The sequence below is a fragment of the Acomys minous genome (genome assembly GCF_964271855.1).
Source record: "Acomys minous genome assembly, chromosome: 2".
Lineage (NCBI taxonomy): Eukaryota > Metazoa > Chordata > Mammalia > Rodentia > Muridae > Acomys > Acomys minous.
The window spans coordinates 90,833,263-90,852,200 of NC_140484.1; the positions used below are offsets into that span (position 1 = coordinate 90,833,263).

The 18,938-nt window shown below is 40.0% G+C and overlaps 1 protein-coding gene across 4 annotated transcripts in view; it reads left to right on the top strand.

Annotated features, from left to right (window-relative positions):
• Nucleotides 1-18,229, top strand: part of ANO5 (anoctamin 5) — a 64,498-nt gene extending 46,269 nt beyond the window's left edge. For 2 of the 4 annotated variants that reach the window (XM_084772149.1, XM_084772151.1), the window contains 7 exons: nucleotides 1,093-1,280; nucleotides 2,239-2,336; nucleotides 4,553-4,683; nucleotides 6,190-6,395; nucleotides 8,661-8,839; nucleotides 10,612-10,717; nucleotides 15,150-18,229. In XM_084772149.1, the coding sequence (XP_084628275.1) occupies nucleotides 1,093-1,280; nucleotides 2,239-2,336; nucleotides 4,553-4,683; nucleotides 6,190-6,395; nucleotides 8,661-8,839; nucleotides 10,612-10,717; nucleotides 15,150-15,371 (1,130 nt within the window). In that variant the 3' untranslated portion in view covers nucleotides 15,372-18,229. The remainder of the gene's footprint in view (nucleotides 1-1,092; nucleotides 1,281-2,238; nucleotides 2,337-4,552; nucleotides 4,684-6,189; nucleotides 6,396-8,660; nucleotides 8,840-10,611; nucleotides 10,718-15,149) is intronic. The other 2 variants (XM_084772150.1, XM_084772152.1) reach the window with 1 other exon arrangement.
• Nucleotides 18,230-18,938: the final 709 nt, after the last annotated feature.

Sequence of the window (18,938 nt, forward strand, 5' to 3'; positions counted from 1 at the left end):
CCTGAAGTGGAAAGGTGATGGAGTCACAGGTAAAGCAAGGTTTTGAGCAAGAAATGCTGCTGCTCTTCCCCTCTTGGACAAGGTAGAGATAGACATGGTGAATCACTAAGCAGCCAAAGGCATCTCTTCTTATAGCACTCCTGGATGCCCAGCCCAGCCCACTCGCTCACACACCTGCTCAACACGGATGCACCAAGAGCACTGGGCAATTTCTACTCAGAAGCAGTCCTTGCATTGCCTTCAAATTTCAAGTTCTCGGTCAAGTTTACATTCTCTGGGCAAGAGCAAGTGAACCAATCACAGCATATAAACTGCTTCTAACAATACCAAGAAGCTATGGCTTTCTCTAGTGAAAATCATCCCTGAGCTCCTACCTGAGACATCTTAAATGAATGCAACTGAGCTTCATCAAAACGGAAGCTATCTGTGTCCTTAGACTAATGTGTCCTACTCCTCAAAGTGTCATGGTCTGGGCCAGCTGTTCTACTGGGAAATTACCAGCTCATGAGAGAAAGTGTATTCCCTTACTCTTTGGGCTCCTCACAATGCTCTGACAGGTACAGGGGAGAATTTAATGTTGTCTTATCCTAAGAATTGATTAAATTACAAACCAAGACTGCATTTTAATTAAGAAAAGAAAAAGTACATGCTATCTATGCCAGCATTTTCAGTCCCAGTTTAGTTCAGGAGAAGAAAGTACAAAGGAGTTAAAAACCATCTTAGCCCTTGACCTAACCTTACCTGGTTTCAACTTGCTTGACCATGGGCAAAGGAAAAAGAAACATGATGGGATTTTCTGTAGTGTCTAGCAGTGATGAGGACAGGGACTTCTAGTCCCGTAGATATTCACATCCCACATTCAGACTGTCTTATACCTAGAGAAACTCCCACTTTCTTAAACAGTCTCAGCCATGGGAGCAACACAACATGGCCAACAGAAAGCCAGAACAAATACACCACTCTTTATTATTAGTCAACTGAGGTCAGGGTAAGAAGTGTTTTCACACATCTTTAAATGGTATGACTAGATAGCCATATTCAAGTATAGCATTCCAGGAAAATGCATTTATCCTTGATGGTTATTATTGGCAGAAATTCCTCGAACTTACCAGGAGTATGAGAGCAGCCTCACTCTGAAGATGTTTCTCTTCCAGTTCGTGAATTATTACTCAGCTTGCTTCTACGTGGCCTTCTTTAAAGGGAAGTTCGTGGGATATCCTGGGAAGTACACATATATGTTTAACATGTGGAGAAGCGAAGAGGTGAGAATTCTCTTCCAGGTGAGATCTGTGGCCTCGGATAATTAAGACCTCCCTTTCTCCCTAGCCCTGTTTCAGATCTTGTCAAGCTGTCGAAGTCCAGACATTGGCTCCATCCATTGATCACAGTTTTATCATCTGTTAGATTTTTTTGAGTTTCCTTTGAGCAAGCATGTATATTCGGCATGTCTTGGTTTGTTTTCCTATTGCTATGGTAAAATATTCTACCCAAGGCAACTAAAGGGAGAATGGGCTTATTTCCTGTCATTACTCAAGAATGCAGTCCATCATGGCAGAAAAGTCAAGGCAGCAGGAACTTGAAGCATCTGGTTACGTGGCATCCAAAGTTAGAAATCGGAGAGCATTAAATGCCTGTTGCTGCTCAGCCCCCATTCTCCACTTACACAGTCCAGAATCCCATCTAGGGAATGGTGCCACCCACAGTGCATAGGTCTTTTCACTTCAATTACTAACATAGAAATGATCCTCCATATACATGTCCAGGGGCTCACTGCTCAGGTGATTCTACTACATTCCAACAGGTTGGCAATTGACACTAACCATCAAACAGCCCATGGTTTGGTGGTAAAATACAGAGTAAGTAGAATAGAACTTTTATTCAAGAAAGCATCCAGCAAAGGACCAAGAGTCAAGAAAAGTCTCTTCTATAGCCTGTAGACATGACCCATAGTTTTCAAATTGGTCACATGAAAGCTATCTGGCCTTATGTCCAGGCCTAAGGATTGATCCTTTTCTAAGGATAAGTTTCAGAAGTCTGTAACTCCAGCACAGTTCCCAGATGGGTGTGATGCAGCTACCCTGGTCCATGGGACTGAATGGTGCCTGAATCCCATCATTGCCTCTCCCAACCAAATTATGACTCCTTATTATACCTTCTTGACTTTCAGACATTCCAGATGTTGCAAAATTCTGTTTCTCTTCCTCTGTCTGTGTTTCCTCCTCTCATGTTTCTGAACAGTGTGATCCTGCAGGCTGTCTGGTAGAGCTGACAACCCAGCTAACAATCATAATGATTGGAAAACAGCTTTTTGGAAACATGCATGAAATCTTCCAACCGTACGTATGATTCGCACATTGCATATTTAATTTAAATAGCTATTCAAGAAGATGTGTATATTTGCTACTGCCATGGGGTCTTTGTCAGAAAATGTCTAAGCAAACAGGAAAAATTCATGTTTAGTGAACAGTGCAGGTTCCTTTTCATTAGTGGATGTGTTCCTCTGATGTATGAGATCAGTAGGATACATACATACATACATACATACATACATACATAAAAATATACAGATATGCACACATATATACATGGAAACACACACACACACACACAGAGAGAAAGAGAGAGAGAGAGAGAGAGAGAGAGAGAGAGAGAGAGAGAGAGAGAGAGAGAGAGAGAGAGAGAGCTTTTCAGGAAACATTGAAGAAAATCAGACATTCATTCATACACAAAATATAAAATTTGACTTGGGACAAAATTAGCTGCTAATAGATCATAGGTATTAAAAATGATTTCAGTGGAGCAGAAGTAATTAGTATAGAATTTAAAGTAGTTGTCTATGCTGTGGGAATCCAGCAGCCCCGGTAGGAAAGGGCTTACTGAAGATCTACTGGGATTGCTAAGCACCCTTACCCTCACCAGGCTCTGTGTGCCCTTCCATCTTTTTTTTTTTTTTTTTTTTTTTTTTTAGATCTCTTTGTTTCTCAGTTTGGATCTGAGCTATATGGAAATAATTATTCTTTTCAGGTCACAATTGCTGCAGCAGTCCATGTAATAATGTTATTTATCCATTGATCATTTGTCTCTTGGGAGTCTTATTTTTCATTTGCCTGAAACTTAAGATGAGAGCATGGCTCTCTGGCTCTGTGTTTCCTTTGTAGCAGAGCACTTGTTCATGATGTTTAATGCCTGTCCTACCTGGATGCTTATATCTGTTGTTGTTGCCATTGTTTTGTTGTTGTTTTGTTTTGTTTTGTTTTTGCTTTTGCAGCAATGCTTTAAAAGCTTTAGCTACCGACTCTTCTTTGTTTTCTTCTTTTTTGAGCATATATGTGGAGAGTATTTTGTTTTATCATAAGTTTTATCCTTTTGTTTGTTAGTAATCTTATGAGGTTGCCCAGCCTTGAGTAAGCTGAGGCATCATGTCCTTGTTTCCATCTATCTGCACTGCAGGATAAATAGATGCATTCTTAGAGTTGCCAATAGGGGGGCTCTTGGCCACCTCTTCCCCACTGTGGCAAAGGAACAATGCTTGTGGATATTGCAAAGATTCCCTGGCAAAACCACTCTGGTTGGGGGCCACTGCTTTAAATACAGACATCGACATTCAGGTTGAGCATCCTCTATTATTTGGTAGATTCTGGGTTGTTTTTTTTTTTGTTTGTTTGTTTGTTTTGTTTTCTTGTTTTTATTTATTTATTTATTTATTTGGGAAGTCTGTGAATGCAGTTTTTTCTTCCACTCCAAGAATTTAGTACCTGAAACATCTCCTATCCAGTGGCCACACATTCTGTTTTATAACCACAGCTCAGTGCTTGTTTTATCTCATTTGTTTATTTCCATTCATACCACTCACTTGAATATGACCATGCACATTCTCACTCTGGTTTTTAACTTCAAATGCTCTTCACACTGATGAAGCCATTTCCCTCTATGTTGTTGGTTGCTTTTAACTGTATTGAGCTAATTTGGTTCTAGGATGATCTGTTGGAAGTAGACTTCAGAAGGTTTTTGATAGCAAGTGCTTTGCATTTAATGTTATCTCTACCATCATGTCTATTGTACTGATTAATTTGCTAATTTAAAAAAAAACAAACTTATTCCTCAGTGCACTCCAACACTGCCACAACCTATTTTATGTGGTATAAAATGTGGTTGGCAAGTGTCTTGTAATCTATTGCATTTACTTAGATAGGCCTCTGCTTTTCTTTTCATGTACACTTTCTGTTACACTTGGTTGCTCATTTCTGCAAATGTTTTCTGAGCATCCCAGAGGCATGGGATTGGCCACTGCCCCTGCCTCTGACCACCTCCTTCACCCTATCAACCTGACTTTGTCTGATTGAGCACACCACTTGACAGCAGGCAGAGTGGGAGCTGCTTGCCTTCTCCACACTTCCATGTGTGGCAGAGACAATACTAGGTTTTCATCTGGACCTCATCTCCTGTTGTGCTAGTTTGCGGTACTTAGGCTCTCCTTCTGAAGCTTCCAGACTTAACACACTGGCTCTCTGACGTTTTTTCTCCACATGTCAACTTTTATCCTCTCTGACAGCTTGATTTTTAATTGGTGGAGACGCAGAAGAATCCGAACTCACTCTGAGAAACTGTACAGTCGTTGGGAGCAAGACCATGATCTACAGGTTTTTGGAAGCCTTGGACTGTTCTATGAGTACTTAGAAACAGGTAATTTCCAGTCGAGGTGCTGAGGCAGCATCAACGCAAATTAAATGAATAGTTTTCATCTTTTGTGATTTCTTTATGTCTTCTTATGGTAGATATTTGGTATTATTGAATGAAAAAGGTGGAGGGATGGATGACATGGATAGAGAGCCGATGGATAATGGTAGATAGATGAATACTGAAAGATTGATGGATGGGTATGTGATTTTTGTGTATGTGTAGATGGATGTTGACTAGATTGATGGATAGGTGGATGGTGGATAGGTGGATGAAAGAACAGGTAGATGGATGGATAGGTAGATACATGAATGGCTGGCAGACACACACACACACACACACACACACACACACACATACATATACACACGGTGGATGAAATAAAGAGGGATAAATGAATAGGTGGTTGGATTGATGGTGGAGAGCTGTGTGGATAGCAAGTACACACACACACACACACAGACACACACACACACACACACGTGGCGCTATATGTATATATTGATAGCAGATTGATGGAAGATACATGGATGGCTGGAAGACCGATGGCCGTTGGATAGATGGGTGGATGGATAGGTGGATAAAATGGCTCAATTTTTCTTTGTCCCATTGACTGAACAGATAATACACACTGAGATGAGATCTTAGAGAACTAGTGTTTGGGCTGATTGTGTGGTCTGCCAAGAGCATTTTTCTCACCAACATCCATTGATTTTTCTGGAGCTATAGAGAGGGCTTTGTGTATTTATTATCAAAATCATGGTGCAATAAAAAAAGACCATCTGAAACCAGCAAGTGATTAATATTTACTAGATACACTATATATTTATCTCAAAATCTGTCAGTATAATAGAGAACATTTTTATCCTTCCGGATAAATCGTTTCCATATGTACTTTATATTGCATGGCATAGTTAGGTAATAGTGTGTACGTCGTGGAACAAAGAGATGGGAAATCTTGTTTTAGGAGCTCAGTATACAATAAGTAGCTCTTGCTTTAAAGGGTGATAAAATGGTGTTTTTCCTCACTACGTAAGTTCTGAATGAATATACATACACAGGCAGAAGAGATTAGTACTGACATAAAGATGTAAAATATCATTTATAACAAAATTAGCAAAACCAGAACAAAACAAAAGAATGAAATTAGCTTCTGTGTATTGAAAGCCAAGCAGGACTTAGTTTATACTGAGAATTTTCATGCATTCTTCTAGTCATAACTAGCATTGAATTCATTGGCTGACTGTATTTATTTTCGGTGTTGAAAATACTGAAATTAAGTAGACTAGTTTTCTAGGCAAAGAGCTGGAGCTGACACCTTGAAAACACACACTGCATCTCCTTCAGATTAGCCATTGGTCCCTGAAAGAGACCAAGAGGGAGCGCATCAGTGTTATTAATCACTTCATAGCCACACAGGTAAAAAAAGAGGTGGGGGGTAGAGGTGGCAGGAACTAGGCAGAATGGCCCTTCTCTCTCCACAGTAATGACAAGTGACCCGTGTCTCTTCAGTTATCCAGTTCGGCTTTGTCACACTGTTCGTGGCCTCCTTCCCTCTGGCACCCCTGTTTGCTCTCATAAATAACATTATGGAGATCCGAGTGGATGCCTGGAAGCTCACGACTCAGTACAGGAGACCTGTCGCTGCAAAAGCTCACTCCATCGGTGTCTGGCAAGACATTCTTTATGGAATGGCCATCCTTTCTGTTGCAACTAATGTAAGCCCGTCTCTTTCCTTGGGAGGCTTTGCATTTCTTTCTGCATCTGCATCTGTGGGGGTGGAAAAGTATGAATGGCACCTGACTCAATTCTCATCAGCACCAATTTCATCACAGTGATGATTTATATGGACCAGCCATCCTAAACATTATTTTTCGAGCACAAACAATAGCGAGAAAATAGTAGATTCTCGTTAGCATTTTAAAACTGTTGTTCTACAGATTGTGCCATGCTAGGCAGAAAATCAGTGACAATGTAACATGTTTGAACAATGCAGTCAAAGAATGATTATACACAAATATGTATAACTTAGTGAACGCAAATTTACTTCTTTTCACTTATTGTAAAATTATTTCAAAAACTAAATTTCACAAATACTAATTTTATAGCCTTCGTATTCATCCAAAATTGTGCTCTATCAATTGGAGCCTTTACTGAGACAATCAAAAGGAGATTTGTCAACAGATTGTGGTTTATTTTAGAAAGCTTACATAAAGGAAATGTGGTCAAAACTGTAGAGCTTAAATATGGTGGGAACATGACCAAATGAGCTGGGGCACAGTTCCAGAAAAGTCCTCTGCTGGCAATGCTCTTTTAAAAACCAAGTCAGGGGCCTGCACAAACTGTTGCATCAACCAAGAACAAACAGTGTATGCAGTAAGCCTAGACTCCCCGTTCAGATCTAGCCAATAGACAGTTCATTCTCCACGGTGATGGGGAGAGCCAAGCCTGCCTCTGACATGAACTCTGGTGCCCCTGATTTGATCACTTCCCCTTGGTGGGGAGCCCTGGAGGGTACACAGAGGAAGGGGAAGCAGGCTATCCTGATGAGATCTGATAGGCTGTGGATATGGTGGGGGAGGAGGTCCCCTTCTACCAGAGGTCTAGGGGAAGGGAAGAGGGCAGAAGAGGGAGGGAGGGAGGGTGGGAAAGGGAAGATACAAGTGACGGGATAGCAATCAGGATTTAATCTGAATAAATTATAATAAAATTTTTTAAAAGTCAGGAAAACCTGCCCTAAGCATGTGCCTTCAGGCTATCAAAAGGAAACTAAAAGACATAACACATGAAGAGAAGCAGTAAAAAATAAAAATAAATATTGAGGCTGGGCATAGTGGCGCACACCTTTAATCCCAGCACTTGAGAGGCAGAGGCAGGTGGATTGCTGTGAGTTCGAGGCCAGCCCAGTCTACTGAGTGACTCCAGGACAGCCAAGGATACACAGAGAAACCCTGACTTTAAAAACCTAAAAAAAAAAAAATTAAAAAATAAAAATTGATCATATGTAGTCAACTTATAAAATAAAAGAATAATTAATATACATACTGAGTAAAGCAAGAGCTAGTTTGTTGAAAAACATAAACAAAAACATACAAACAAAACCACAAACTCACAAAAACAACAACAGCTGGCTCTGTACCAGGCTTAAAAACCTGTTTGAAATGACCAATTGTGAGGAAATAAAAATGTCAGATGCATTCAACAAGCAACAAAAATACCAAATATACTCATAGCAGTGGAAGTTACAGAAGGGGTACCAGAGTCAGACAGAAGGTTTTAAGTGCACTCATGTGGTCTACAACATAAAAATTATTCCTGTGACCATTTTGTTTAGAAAAAAATAGCACTCCCATGGAATGAAGTTCTGACATTACTTGTAATAAGCTACAATTAAGTGCCCACCCACACTCTTTCATTCAGCAGCCTGTTATAGGCACACTTAAAACACAGACACACAGACACAATCATGAATACACACAGTTTATTCCATACATCAATATATACAGGCATATACACATATAAGGACATACATGCAGGTTTTAAAAATATCTACACACACACACACAAATACAAACAAAGAGAGAGAGTGAGAGAGAGAGAGAGAGAGAGAGAGAGAGAGAGAGAGAGAGAGAGAGAGAGATACAAAAAATGAATTCCACTATGCCCCCCATCTATGTCTCTCCTAGCCCCAGACAAGGGAATTCTTTTTAAGGGCAGTGGGATGTGTCAATCAGAACATGAGCCATGGCAAGGCCAAGGATGCTTTGGGGCAGCAAATACCCATAGGTCAATTCTTGACTTAGCTATCTTGTAATTGTGAAATTTTGGAAGATTAATTTGAGGCTACCCATGAGCCTTTGCATGTTGTAGAGTGGTATTTGAATCACCTCACTTTCATGTGGCTCCCAAAAGTGAGCTTGCACACAAGTCAGACATTGAGCACTGATCTGGGCTCATCATCTTTTTCTCCCTTTGTCCATCAGGCCTTCATTGTCGCGTTCACATCTGACATCATTCCCCGGTTAGTTTACTTCTACGCCTACTCAAAGAATTTAACAGAACCCTTGGCCGGATATGTCAATAACAGCCTGTCAGTGTTCCTGATAGCTGACTTTCCAAACAACACAGTGCCCATGGAGAAAAGAGACTTCATCACTTGCAGGTCTCCTTCTGTCTAGGTTTTAGTATTGTACTTATAATGTCTTTCTTAATGTTTGTCTTATGGTGTAAAAGGTTTACTTGAGAACTCATTTCCTGGGTTAATGCCTTGCATCATTTCTGGAATTCACACATTGTGTGACCTGACAGATTGTACAAAAGGAAGCAACATCATGGGTAGAGATCATATGGTTTTTAAATAGTTTCCCATGTTTGAATTATTCTTGAAAATGTTGCTCACTACCTAGAATGCTCTCTGGACTTCACCTATAACATCTGCCCATCAGTTCGTATCATTAACTACTTGAATTCTACCACTTATTCTCAGAAATTATACTAAGAACTAGAGAGATAGCAATATAATTATGAGCCAGTTCACCAACCATCTTTCCACTTAAAGGTTTTCTTCAGTGTAGAACGCGTGAGGCGGGATATGTGAGCTGTTATTGCCACACCCCGTTTATCATGTTCTGTGGGGATCTTGACACCATAGAATATGAAAACAGTTGTCAGTAAGCAGACAGCTAGATAATAGAGATATATAGATGATAGATGGCTGATGGAGGTAGGCAAGTGGTCAGATAGATAGATAGATAGATAGATAGATAGATAGATAGATAGATGATAGATACATAAATGCATAGACGTAGATGGTATAGGTAGTTAGATAATAAAGATAGATTGATAGCATAGAGATGATAGATGTACATAGTAAAATAGAAAATAGATTATGTATTATAGAGATAATGATACAGATTGATTGATAGATGATAGAGATAAATAGGCAGATGATAGAGGTAGATATATTCATAGCTTGATGGATAGATAAATATACTGGCAGATAGTGATAATATATGATATGTATATGGCAGAGATAGATACTAGATACATCATAAATAGATAATAGATAGACATCTGACCAACAGACATATGCACACATATGTACATACAAAGACCTTTAATCTTAATTTCAACCTCACATTAACTACTCCCTTGTCGATTATAACAAAGAGCAAGAAAAACGTTTCAGGACATCCAGAAAAAAAGCACTGATCTGTGGTGCATATGGGTGCGTATGGAACTTGGCACAGTGCTCAAGACTGAGGTCTCTTTTATCTGATTTCCTGGTTTCATCACTTTCTAAAAGCCGAGCTGAGTTTTGAAGAACACCAGTCTGGTGGCTGCATAGCAGAGAATGATCTGAAAGTCTGAGCACCAAGGAGATTTCAGAAAGAGACCACTACCTCATCAGCACACCTAAAAGGAAACAGAAATGGTGCACATAGTAGGTCAGATGGGTCAGACAGGAGGAGCATTCTGATAGAATGCCATGGTAGCTTGGTCTGTCCTGGGAGATGTTTGCATTAGACCAAGGAACTAAGGAACTTTCTCTGGTTTGCCTTCGATTAGGGACGTACTTTGGGAAAGTAATACGAGCCTGGAGCTGTGTGAAAGGAAAAGGTTCAACATTATGTGTTATTTTCCTGGGTTTGTAGCCAATCTCCGAAGAGAAATAACAAAAGTTTCTGCCAGGTCACTTTAGTAAACTTACCTCAAATATCATCTATCTACACGACATCAGTTTATCTACCTATCATCTGTCAACTGATTATCATCTGTACCTATCCTAGATTATCTATCCAGCATCTTCCTATCTGTCATCTGCCATATCTATCTATCATAGGTAGATATCTATGACACCATAGAGCATCTCTCTAGGCCTATGTCTATGCATCTACCTATCTGTGGTTCATTTTTGTTTTGCTCTGATTCTAGGTACAGAGATTACAGAAACCCCCCTGATCATGAGAACAAGTATGCCCATAACATGCAGTTCTGGCATGTCCTCGCCGCCAAGATGACCTTCATCATAGTAATGGAGGTAAGATGCCCTGGACTCTCCCTATCTCCTTCACCTCTCCCATACATTTTGCCCTTCCCCAAAGCGTCTCCTGTCATGGAGAAGTTATCTTCTTTGCCTTTCTTCTTTGCCTTTCTTTTGAAGAGGGCATTTGTTGTCATAAGTTCCCACTTCACTATGGGAGCTTGTTATTCACCTATAATTGGTAAAAGCACTTTGATAACAGAAAAAGAGAGGTTATATGTGGCAAGGTCAGGAAAGGGCTGGTTTTTACAACACACATTCCGAAGCCTTTGTTCCACAACACTCTCACCAACTAGCCTTGTGTGTCTACCTTTGACAGATGAAACTTATATTCACCAAAATATACCATTGGCTTAAGATCAGTTAGCTACTATTAACACTGGGATTTGGTGCCATTAGTGTGTCAGTTCAAAACCTCAGTCCTGCCCAATGCAGGGCACTTCTTAGCTGTGAGATATTTGGAGAGAACGCTCACAAGAAAAGATAACTATCATAGAGGGAGGATGGATAAATCTCATTAAATGGGAACACACAGAGAGAGAGAGAGAGAGAGAGAGAGAGAGAGAGAGAGAGAGAGAGAGAGAGAGAGAGAGAGAGAGAGAGATGGTCCCCCAGTGGGAGTGCCCAAGTACAACACAGGGGCAACCTGAGCACATGCTGTTCAGAAAGGGTCTCTTGGGCTTACTATTACTATCTAGGGAATACACGTGTGTTTAAAATCAAATGTAGTTAGCACAGAGAGTACCCTTACACATTTCTCATGAGCTAAAATTCTGATCTCTAGAACCAAACACTTTCAACTTTGAAGCTCATATTTTGGTGCTTAGGATGTAATTGTTGACATCCTACAGTGACATGTCACACACGTGAGCATACTTGATACTTCACATATACACCATCATCTTCTTCCTGCTCCTCAAGATAATTATAATATATGCATAATAAATACCTGTTATTTATAAAGCTCCATAATTCCTCTTCTGAAGTATGAAATCTCAAAAAGCAATCTTTTGGTTAATTATTAGCCATGCATCCTTGATCTCATACAATTTCAGTTTGTAAATAGCCTTTATTCATTTTCTTTAAAGTGACTGCTGGTCAATATTGCTATGGAAACACCAAAGGGACACGTCAGAACCTGCTAGTACTTGGTTTATATGCTAAATAATTCTGATTTTGATGTTTAATCACTCTCAACTCTGAAATAGTGTATTCATTAGAGTTTCACCTAAGAGTTTAATCAAGTTTATATAGTATAATTTTATAAATACTAGTAATGTTTGTTTCATGTAATATGCTCTGAAAACATTTCCCTGATTAAGTTTATGTTTCTCCTTCTTCTTCTTCTTCTTCTTCTTCTTCTTCTTCTTCTTCTTCTTCTTCTTCTTCTCCTCCTCCTCCTCCTCCTCCTCCTCCTCCTCCTCCTTCTCCTCTTCCTCCTCCTCCTCCTCCTCTTCCTCCTCCTCCTCCTCCTTTTTTCTTCTTCTCCCATCTCTGTCTCTGTCTCTGTCTCTGTCTCTCTCATCAATCTTCTAGCCAGTAAACTGCTTCCAACATTCCCCCTGTGTTTGCCACCTAATTTTGTTGGATTCATCATTCAGGAACTCAGAAGAAAAATTATAGGTGGTTTTTTGAGACCTTGAATATTGAAAAATTCCCTACATATATTTCTTGGTCTGAAATTAAAAGTCTAAAGTTGTCTCCATTAATTTTTTAACCTTATGTTTGATGATCTTGAAGATCATTTAGGACATTACTCCATTTTTGTCCACCTTCTAATGCTGTTATAAAGTACAGCACCATCCAACCCCCTTCATTATTAATGACCTTAAAATGGACAGACTTTGTGAGTCCTCCCACCTGACAGTCTGAAATTTCACAAGCAAATTATTCACTATGGGACTTTGGTTCTGGGTGCTGCCTGAATCCCCTAGGTCCAAAAAGCACTCTTCAAGTTCAAAACTACAAAAAGAAAGCCCATTTTTGTGATTTCCTTCCTCTGCTGTCTCTCTGCAACAATATCTACCTTGCCGAAATTTCAGTGATCACAGAGATGGAGCCGTGCTTGGGTTCTTTCATTAGTTATTTTCCGCTTTGCTCCTCTCTGCTTTTTTTTTCTTTCTTATTATACATTTCATTGCATAGTGGACAGTGTTGCACATTCAAGAACCAGAGGATTAAAAGGGTGTGGAGATAATGAGCTTACCTTTCATTAGAATTCCACAAAAAATTCAGTCTGCAGTTCTGCTATCCCAGGCGGGGTGATGCAGAAAAGAAAAGTTTCAGGTCAAGGCAACTAAAGCAGTGCTAGGCTTGTTTTCTGTTTGTTTAATAGACAGAAGGGGGCTGACAAGATGTCGTAGAGGGAAAAGGTGTTTGCGTCCAATCCTAACAGTTCAAGTTGGATTTCCAGAACCCACATGATAGGACAAACTAGCTTCTGGAAGTTGTTCTACGACCCACCTATACATCACCCACATGTCCACACATACACACAATCAATAATTAATTCTAACACCGTAAGGGACAGAAGTCAGTAAGTCTATCCAAGCACACCCAAGAGCCTGGTGTTGGAGTCTCCAAAAGCTGCTGCAGTTTATTGAGATATCCTCCTTGTACTTATTTCATTGTATTTTATGTATACGTGTGTTATGCCTGCATGTATGTCTGTGTATCACATGTGTGAAGTACTCACATACACCAGAAGATGGTGTCAGATTCCCTGAAGCCAGAGTTAAATTTGTTAGCTGCTGTGTGAGAGCTGAGGATTGAGCCCAGGTCCTTTGGAAGTGCAGTCGGTGCTCTTAACCACTGATTCATCACCCAGGCCCGTATTAAGACATTTTAAACATATATTTTAAGCATATATGAATAAAGAGGAAGAAAACCACTCAGGGAAAAAAGAAGATCCTACCCACGTGGGTATGGGCTCCACACGGGAGTCACAATTGAGAGTCTGAGTCCTGGCCAAGATGGTAATCCTCGTAGCTCTCAAGTCAAATCTCAAGAGCTTATAAGAAACTTTTTTTTCTTTTTAATATATGAGATTATAGAATGACTCTGGGGGAGGTGTCTTAGATGGTATTATAATATGATAAGGTAAAACTAAGGGGCATTAGTGTTGAACAGGGGTTTCCTGGTGAGAGCCCTAAAGTGCAGACTCATTTTGGAGACAAGGCCTTAATTTAAAGACAGCTTAAACCTAAGACACTGCCTTACGAAACCAACCAGAACTACTTAAATATATCCAAAACCACTGAAGATAAACTATGCAGTACCAAATGTTCAACCAAGATTTAAAGCTTCATGTAAAAAAGGAACTATCCATCTTATTAGTTCATATATAAGCTTCATCTTTAATAGATGGTAAACTCACATGCATACCAAAGGACTGTTAAAAAATAAAAATTTATGATATATTATTTTAAAAAAATAATGTTGACAGTCTTGCTGGGACTCTGTTCTTAGCTGGCCAGAGGGTTCAGCCAGACTCCCGGGTGAGGACTTGTTTCCCTTCCTGTGTCCCCACAGCTTTTGCTCTTTCTTTTCCACTTACATGCAATATTCTGAATTTCCCTTTTTAGAAGCTTTGCTTGGCATGTGTCGTCCTACCTCCACCATGTCCCACAGCTTGTGACCCCATGCTCATGGCTTTTTTGGTATAAAAGTTCAAATTCTTTACATACTTCCAGAACATTCTACTGTTCCTCATAGAAATGTCAAACTGATTATCTTGTTCAGCTCTGGCCTATACTAATGTCCTCAGGAGGCCTGCGCCAACTTCCTTCCTGAAAACCTTCTAAGAGTTGAAAGCAAAAATGGCTAGTATGGTTTAGGATTCTACCTCACACTCAGTCACTAATTACATGGTTGAGTGTGAGCTTTCCTTTCTAAAGGAAGTTAGGATTATTTTAGAGATATTTTATTAGGTTCATAGGAAGGGGCACAGACAAAGGGCAGGTTTCTTAATAGCCATGTTCCATTTCTCTAATTGCTTACTCAAATATATATATTTATTTAATTCCATTGTGTGTATGAAAATTACAGAATAAGCATATACAAGCACGTGTGTGTGTCCCCTTCATGAGGAGGCCTGGTGGCACTCAAAGGAAGGATAGCAGGCTACCAAGAAGAGACTCGATACCCTAGGATCATATACAGGGGGAGGAGGTCCCCCTCAGTCACAGTCAAAGGGGAGGAGAATAGGGTAAAAATGGGAGGGAGAGAGGAATGGGAGGATACAAGGGATGGGGTAACAATTGAGATGTAATATGAATATTATCAATAAAAAATAAGTGTGTGTGTGTGCTCTACTTTGTACTTCCTGTGTCCAACAGTTTATCAGATGCTTAGGGGACCTGTAAAGACTCCTTGCTGAATTCTTGATGTTCTTAACAGTATCTCTGATCTTCTTTTCTCTCTCTTTTAGCACATTGTGTTTGTGGTTAAATTTCTCCTGGCCTGGATGATACCAGACGTTCCAAAAGATGTGGTGGAGAAAATCAAACGAGAAAAGCTAATGACTGTCAAGATCATTCATGACTTTGAGCTCAACAAGCTGAAAGAAAACTTGGATTTTGAATATAACAAAGTCATTCGGCATAGCACAGTAGATGAAAGCAGATCCCTGAGGAGCAAAATCCCAGTCTAATCCATGCATGAGAGGAGAAGTTCACGCCCTTCTTGGTTCACTGTTGCCTCTGGGTTTGAGGCTGGATGCTGGAAGCCATGTATCCATTTATTTTTCTTTCCTTCTTTTATTTTTAACTCAGAGTATTTATGCACTTTACTCAAGGCTGGCAGTGTGCTATGAGAAGGGAACACAGGCTGGCATCATCCACTGGGCTATCCAGGGTGTGGCTCTCTGGGGTCCTGTAAACAGTTGCAGGTGGTACCAGTGGATTCTGGGAAATCATGGAGTGTTGCTGCTTCAAATGAAACCCTAGCCTGGGGGTAGGGGGTGGGGCGTGCTCTGTCACTTCCCAGGTCAGTTGCACATCTCTACCGTCTTCTGTTGAGTGTCTTCCATCTCCCTTTCAAAAAGAAAAGTGTTGCTTTAAAAAAAAGTCAGCAAAGAGACCCACCAAGTCATAAAACATCTGCTGTTGTAAAATGCACAACTAAAATCCAACCTCAGATGCCTCAGGGAAATCTCACCTATAAACAAACACTGGGTAGACATCATAGCAGCAGTGTGCCCTTGACAATGTCGGGTGACAGTTAGCTTGTCAGAATCCCAGAGAGCCTCTCCTGGTAAACGTAGAATTAATTTTTCCAAGAAACTAAATGACTTTTCATCAAAGACTCTCGGGGGAGGGGGCGGTGCTTTTCAAGGTGGTGTTTCCACTTTGTTGACTTGTGTCACCACCATGGTGACTGCAGGTTTCCACGTGAAGGTATTGTGTGCAGCCAGTATGTCTTCTCAGGAGTTAGAGAATGAATAGCAGCGCATGAAAATTAACTCATTCAATTATACAGCAAACCTTTGAATATTTCTCTGAAATGCTGATGTCTGCATCACGAAGCCTTTTTGATCTCTAACCATTTGTCTAAGTTGGGCACAAACTGTTTACAAAATGTGATCTTTTTGCTCAAAAGAAACCCCAAACCGTGTAATGTTTACAGTCCTTCCATGGGCTACAGTGCCCCTTGGTGCCCAGTGCCTTCTTTCTATGCCTTTGGCACATGAGAACTTGTCCGGGTAACTGTTGATTTGACAGGATACAACATTTCAGATGTCAGCCTGTCTTCTCTTGGAGAAACTGTCAGGGTTGTGAGCACAGAGTTTATCACTGACAGATAATCAACCAAGCGAGAAGGCGATAGTTAGGGTGGAAAGAAGTATATTTGCTAAATTATCCTTTCCACATTTAAGGCTATGGTGGATATACAGCCGTTCTTGTCATTGGTTCAGGCAATACAATATCACATATGTGTCTGTATGTAACTTACCACTAGAGTGGAAAATATAGTCCAGCTATAGTGTACTCAAATCTTTAGATTTAAAATAGAATTCAGCTACAAAGGAGTATTTTTAAAATCTTACACACACAAAGAAACTCGATGACACGGTTTTTTGAAGTAGTGTTCTCTTAGCAATAGCACAATTTACGGCATAGCTGGTATTAAAATATTAACTAACTACTGATAGCTATCAAGTATCTAAAACTAGGGATTATGGATTTTATAAAAACTGATAAAAGAGTTACCACATCACATTATTGGCATTATTGATTTGTTATGTACCAGGTGGGTTTTGTGAATATATTTGGGCCCCTTGAAATGATTTTCATAATTGGAAGATAATTTCATATGTGGAGATGGTCCACTTAAGAAAACCAGTCCCCGAGCATGGTTCAAGTCACAGCCGTGGTTCCTGCAGCCTATCAAATCAGACTGTCCCTGCTTTTCACACACAGCTTACATTGCCTGCTTCATGGTGCTAATTTTTCAAAGGAAGATTATAGTATTTTGGAAATAAACTTTAATGTTGTGGCTTGAAACTATTTTAGAGCTAGGTTCCAAGATAAGGACAAAATGCTGACTTGCAAGCTGCCCACACACTGCAGATTCAAATCCAGCTCAAGCACCGACTGTCTAAAGTAGTTGTCAAAATTAACAACACTGGAATTTATTCTACAGCAAGCATTTCTCAAGATTTATCAGTGTTTTCAATTTCAAGTACATTGGCGGATGCTTCATATTCACCTTGTAATTTTCTACTGAGTACGTTCTTCTTCTTTCATGTTTTACCCTGAGACACTGGAGTCATTTTCTGGAAAGTCTGGTGCTAGGCAAAATCAGGTGTGGTTTGTCCAGGCAGATTTGCCTCATCTCACCCAACACATTGGTTGGTGAAGGAATTCTAAGCTAGATGCGAATGACCACCAGACGTAGGTTTGTATTTAAGAATTCAGCTGTGATTTTTTTAAATCCTTCTGTCAAATAAGCAGTTTTCTTTTTTTTTCAGTAATATTCCAGGGAACTTTGAAAATAACATCTTCAAGTGCCAAAGCCCCAAACCACACAACTTTCTTCAAAGATCCTTGAATTCATCATCTTCATTGTTTCTTTTCACACAAGGAGCAAAATCCTTCATATCACTTACTTTAGGCATCACGAGGAGGGGACTGTCCTTAAGTAAAACAAATCTCTTCTTGATACCAAGTAGTAAGGGAGAGAGAATATCTGGAGAAATTCCAGGTTGACAATTCTTGTGCGCCAAAAGGAAGCCTTCACTTGCAAAGTGTGTTTGTTGGGTTGGGTACCGAGAACAGTCATTGACCCTGCTCTCCAGTGACAGTGGTCCTGATCATTCACAAAGATAACCTATTGCTTTGGGTGAAGCTCTCATAGTTATTATGTAATTGAATGATGCCATGAAGAAAGACGTTGCGTTGCCAGACTTTGGACTCTGCCATAAGGAATCAATACACTTATTGTGTTGCTGTTCTTGCTCTTTGAATCTACTTTTCTGTGTAGTAATTAAAGTATGCCAGTTATTCCAGCATTATGTGAAAGCTAATGACAATGTTTACAATGTGATGTATAGCATGGCGTAAACCGTGTGAGACACGAGTGCCCATTACTCTAAATATGTCACTGGATGCAGGATGCAGCTCTTCTGATGTGAGATGCTGCTGTGAGGTTAACTCAGAGTGCACAAGCTTGCTCTTCCTCCCTCTCCTCATCCCTCCCATCTTTTCTCCCTCCCATTATCCCTGCACTCCTCCTCCTTTGCCTCCCTCCCTTTCTCCCTCTTTCCTCCCTTCCCTTTTCTCTCTTAAAGGAAGTACACGGTTATTCATGAAAAGTTGTCTGTAGTTATGGACCCAAAATTCAAAACCCAAATCACTCAGTGATTAAAGTAGTGAATAATTTCAAATAGCTTGACACAAACAACCTTTCTTTTCTCTCCATTTCATTATTTGAAAACTTCCTACATGTATATAATCTATTTTTGTTAATTCTTCTTTAAGACTCCCTGCGTCTTTTTTAAATTTTTTATTAATTTATTCAGATTACAACTCAATTGCCGTCCCATCACTTGTATCCTCTCATCCCTTCCCCCCTCCCACTTTCCCCCATATAATCTATTTTAATTAACTCCATCTCCTTCCTGCCTATGATGCAGTTTCTCCTCATCTCACCATGCAGCTTTCCTTCCCAGGGTTTCTCTGTGTTAGCCCTGGCTATCCTGGACTAGCTTTTGTGGATC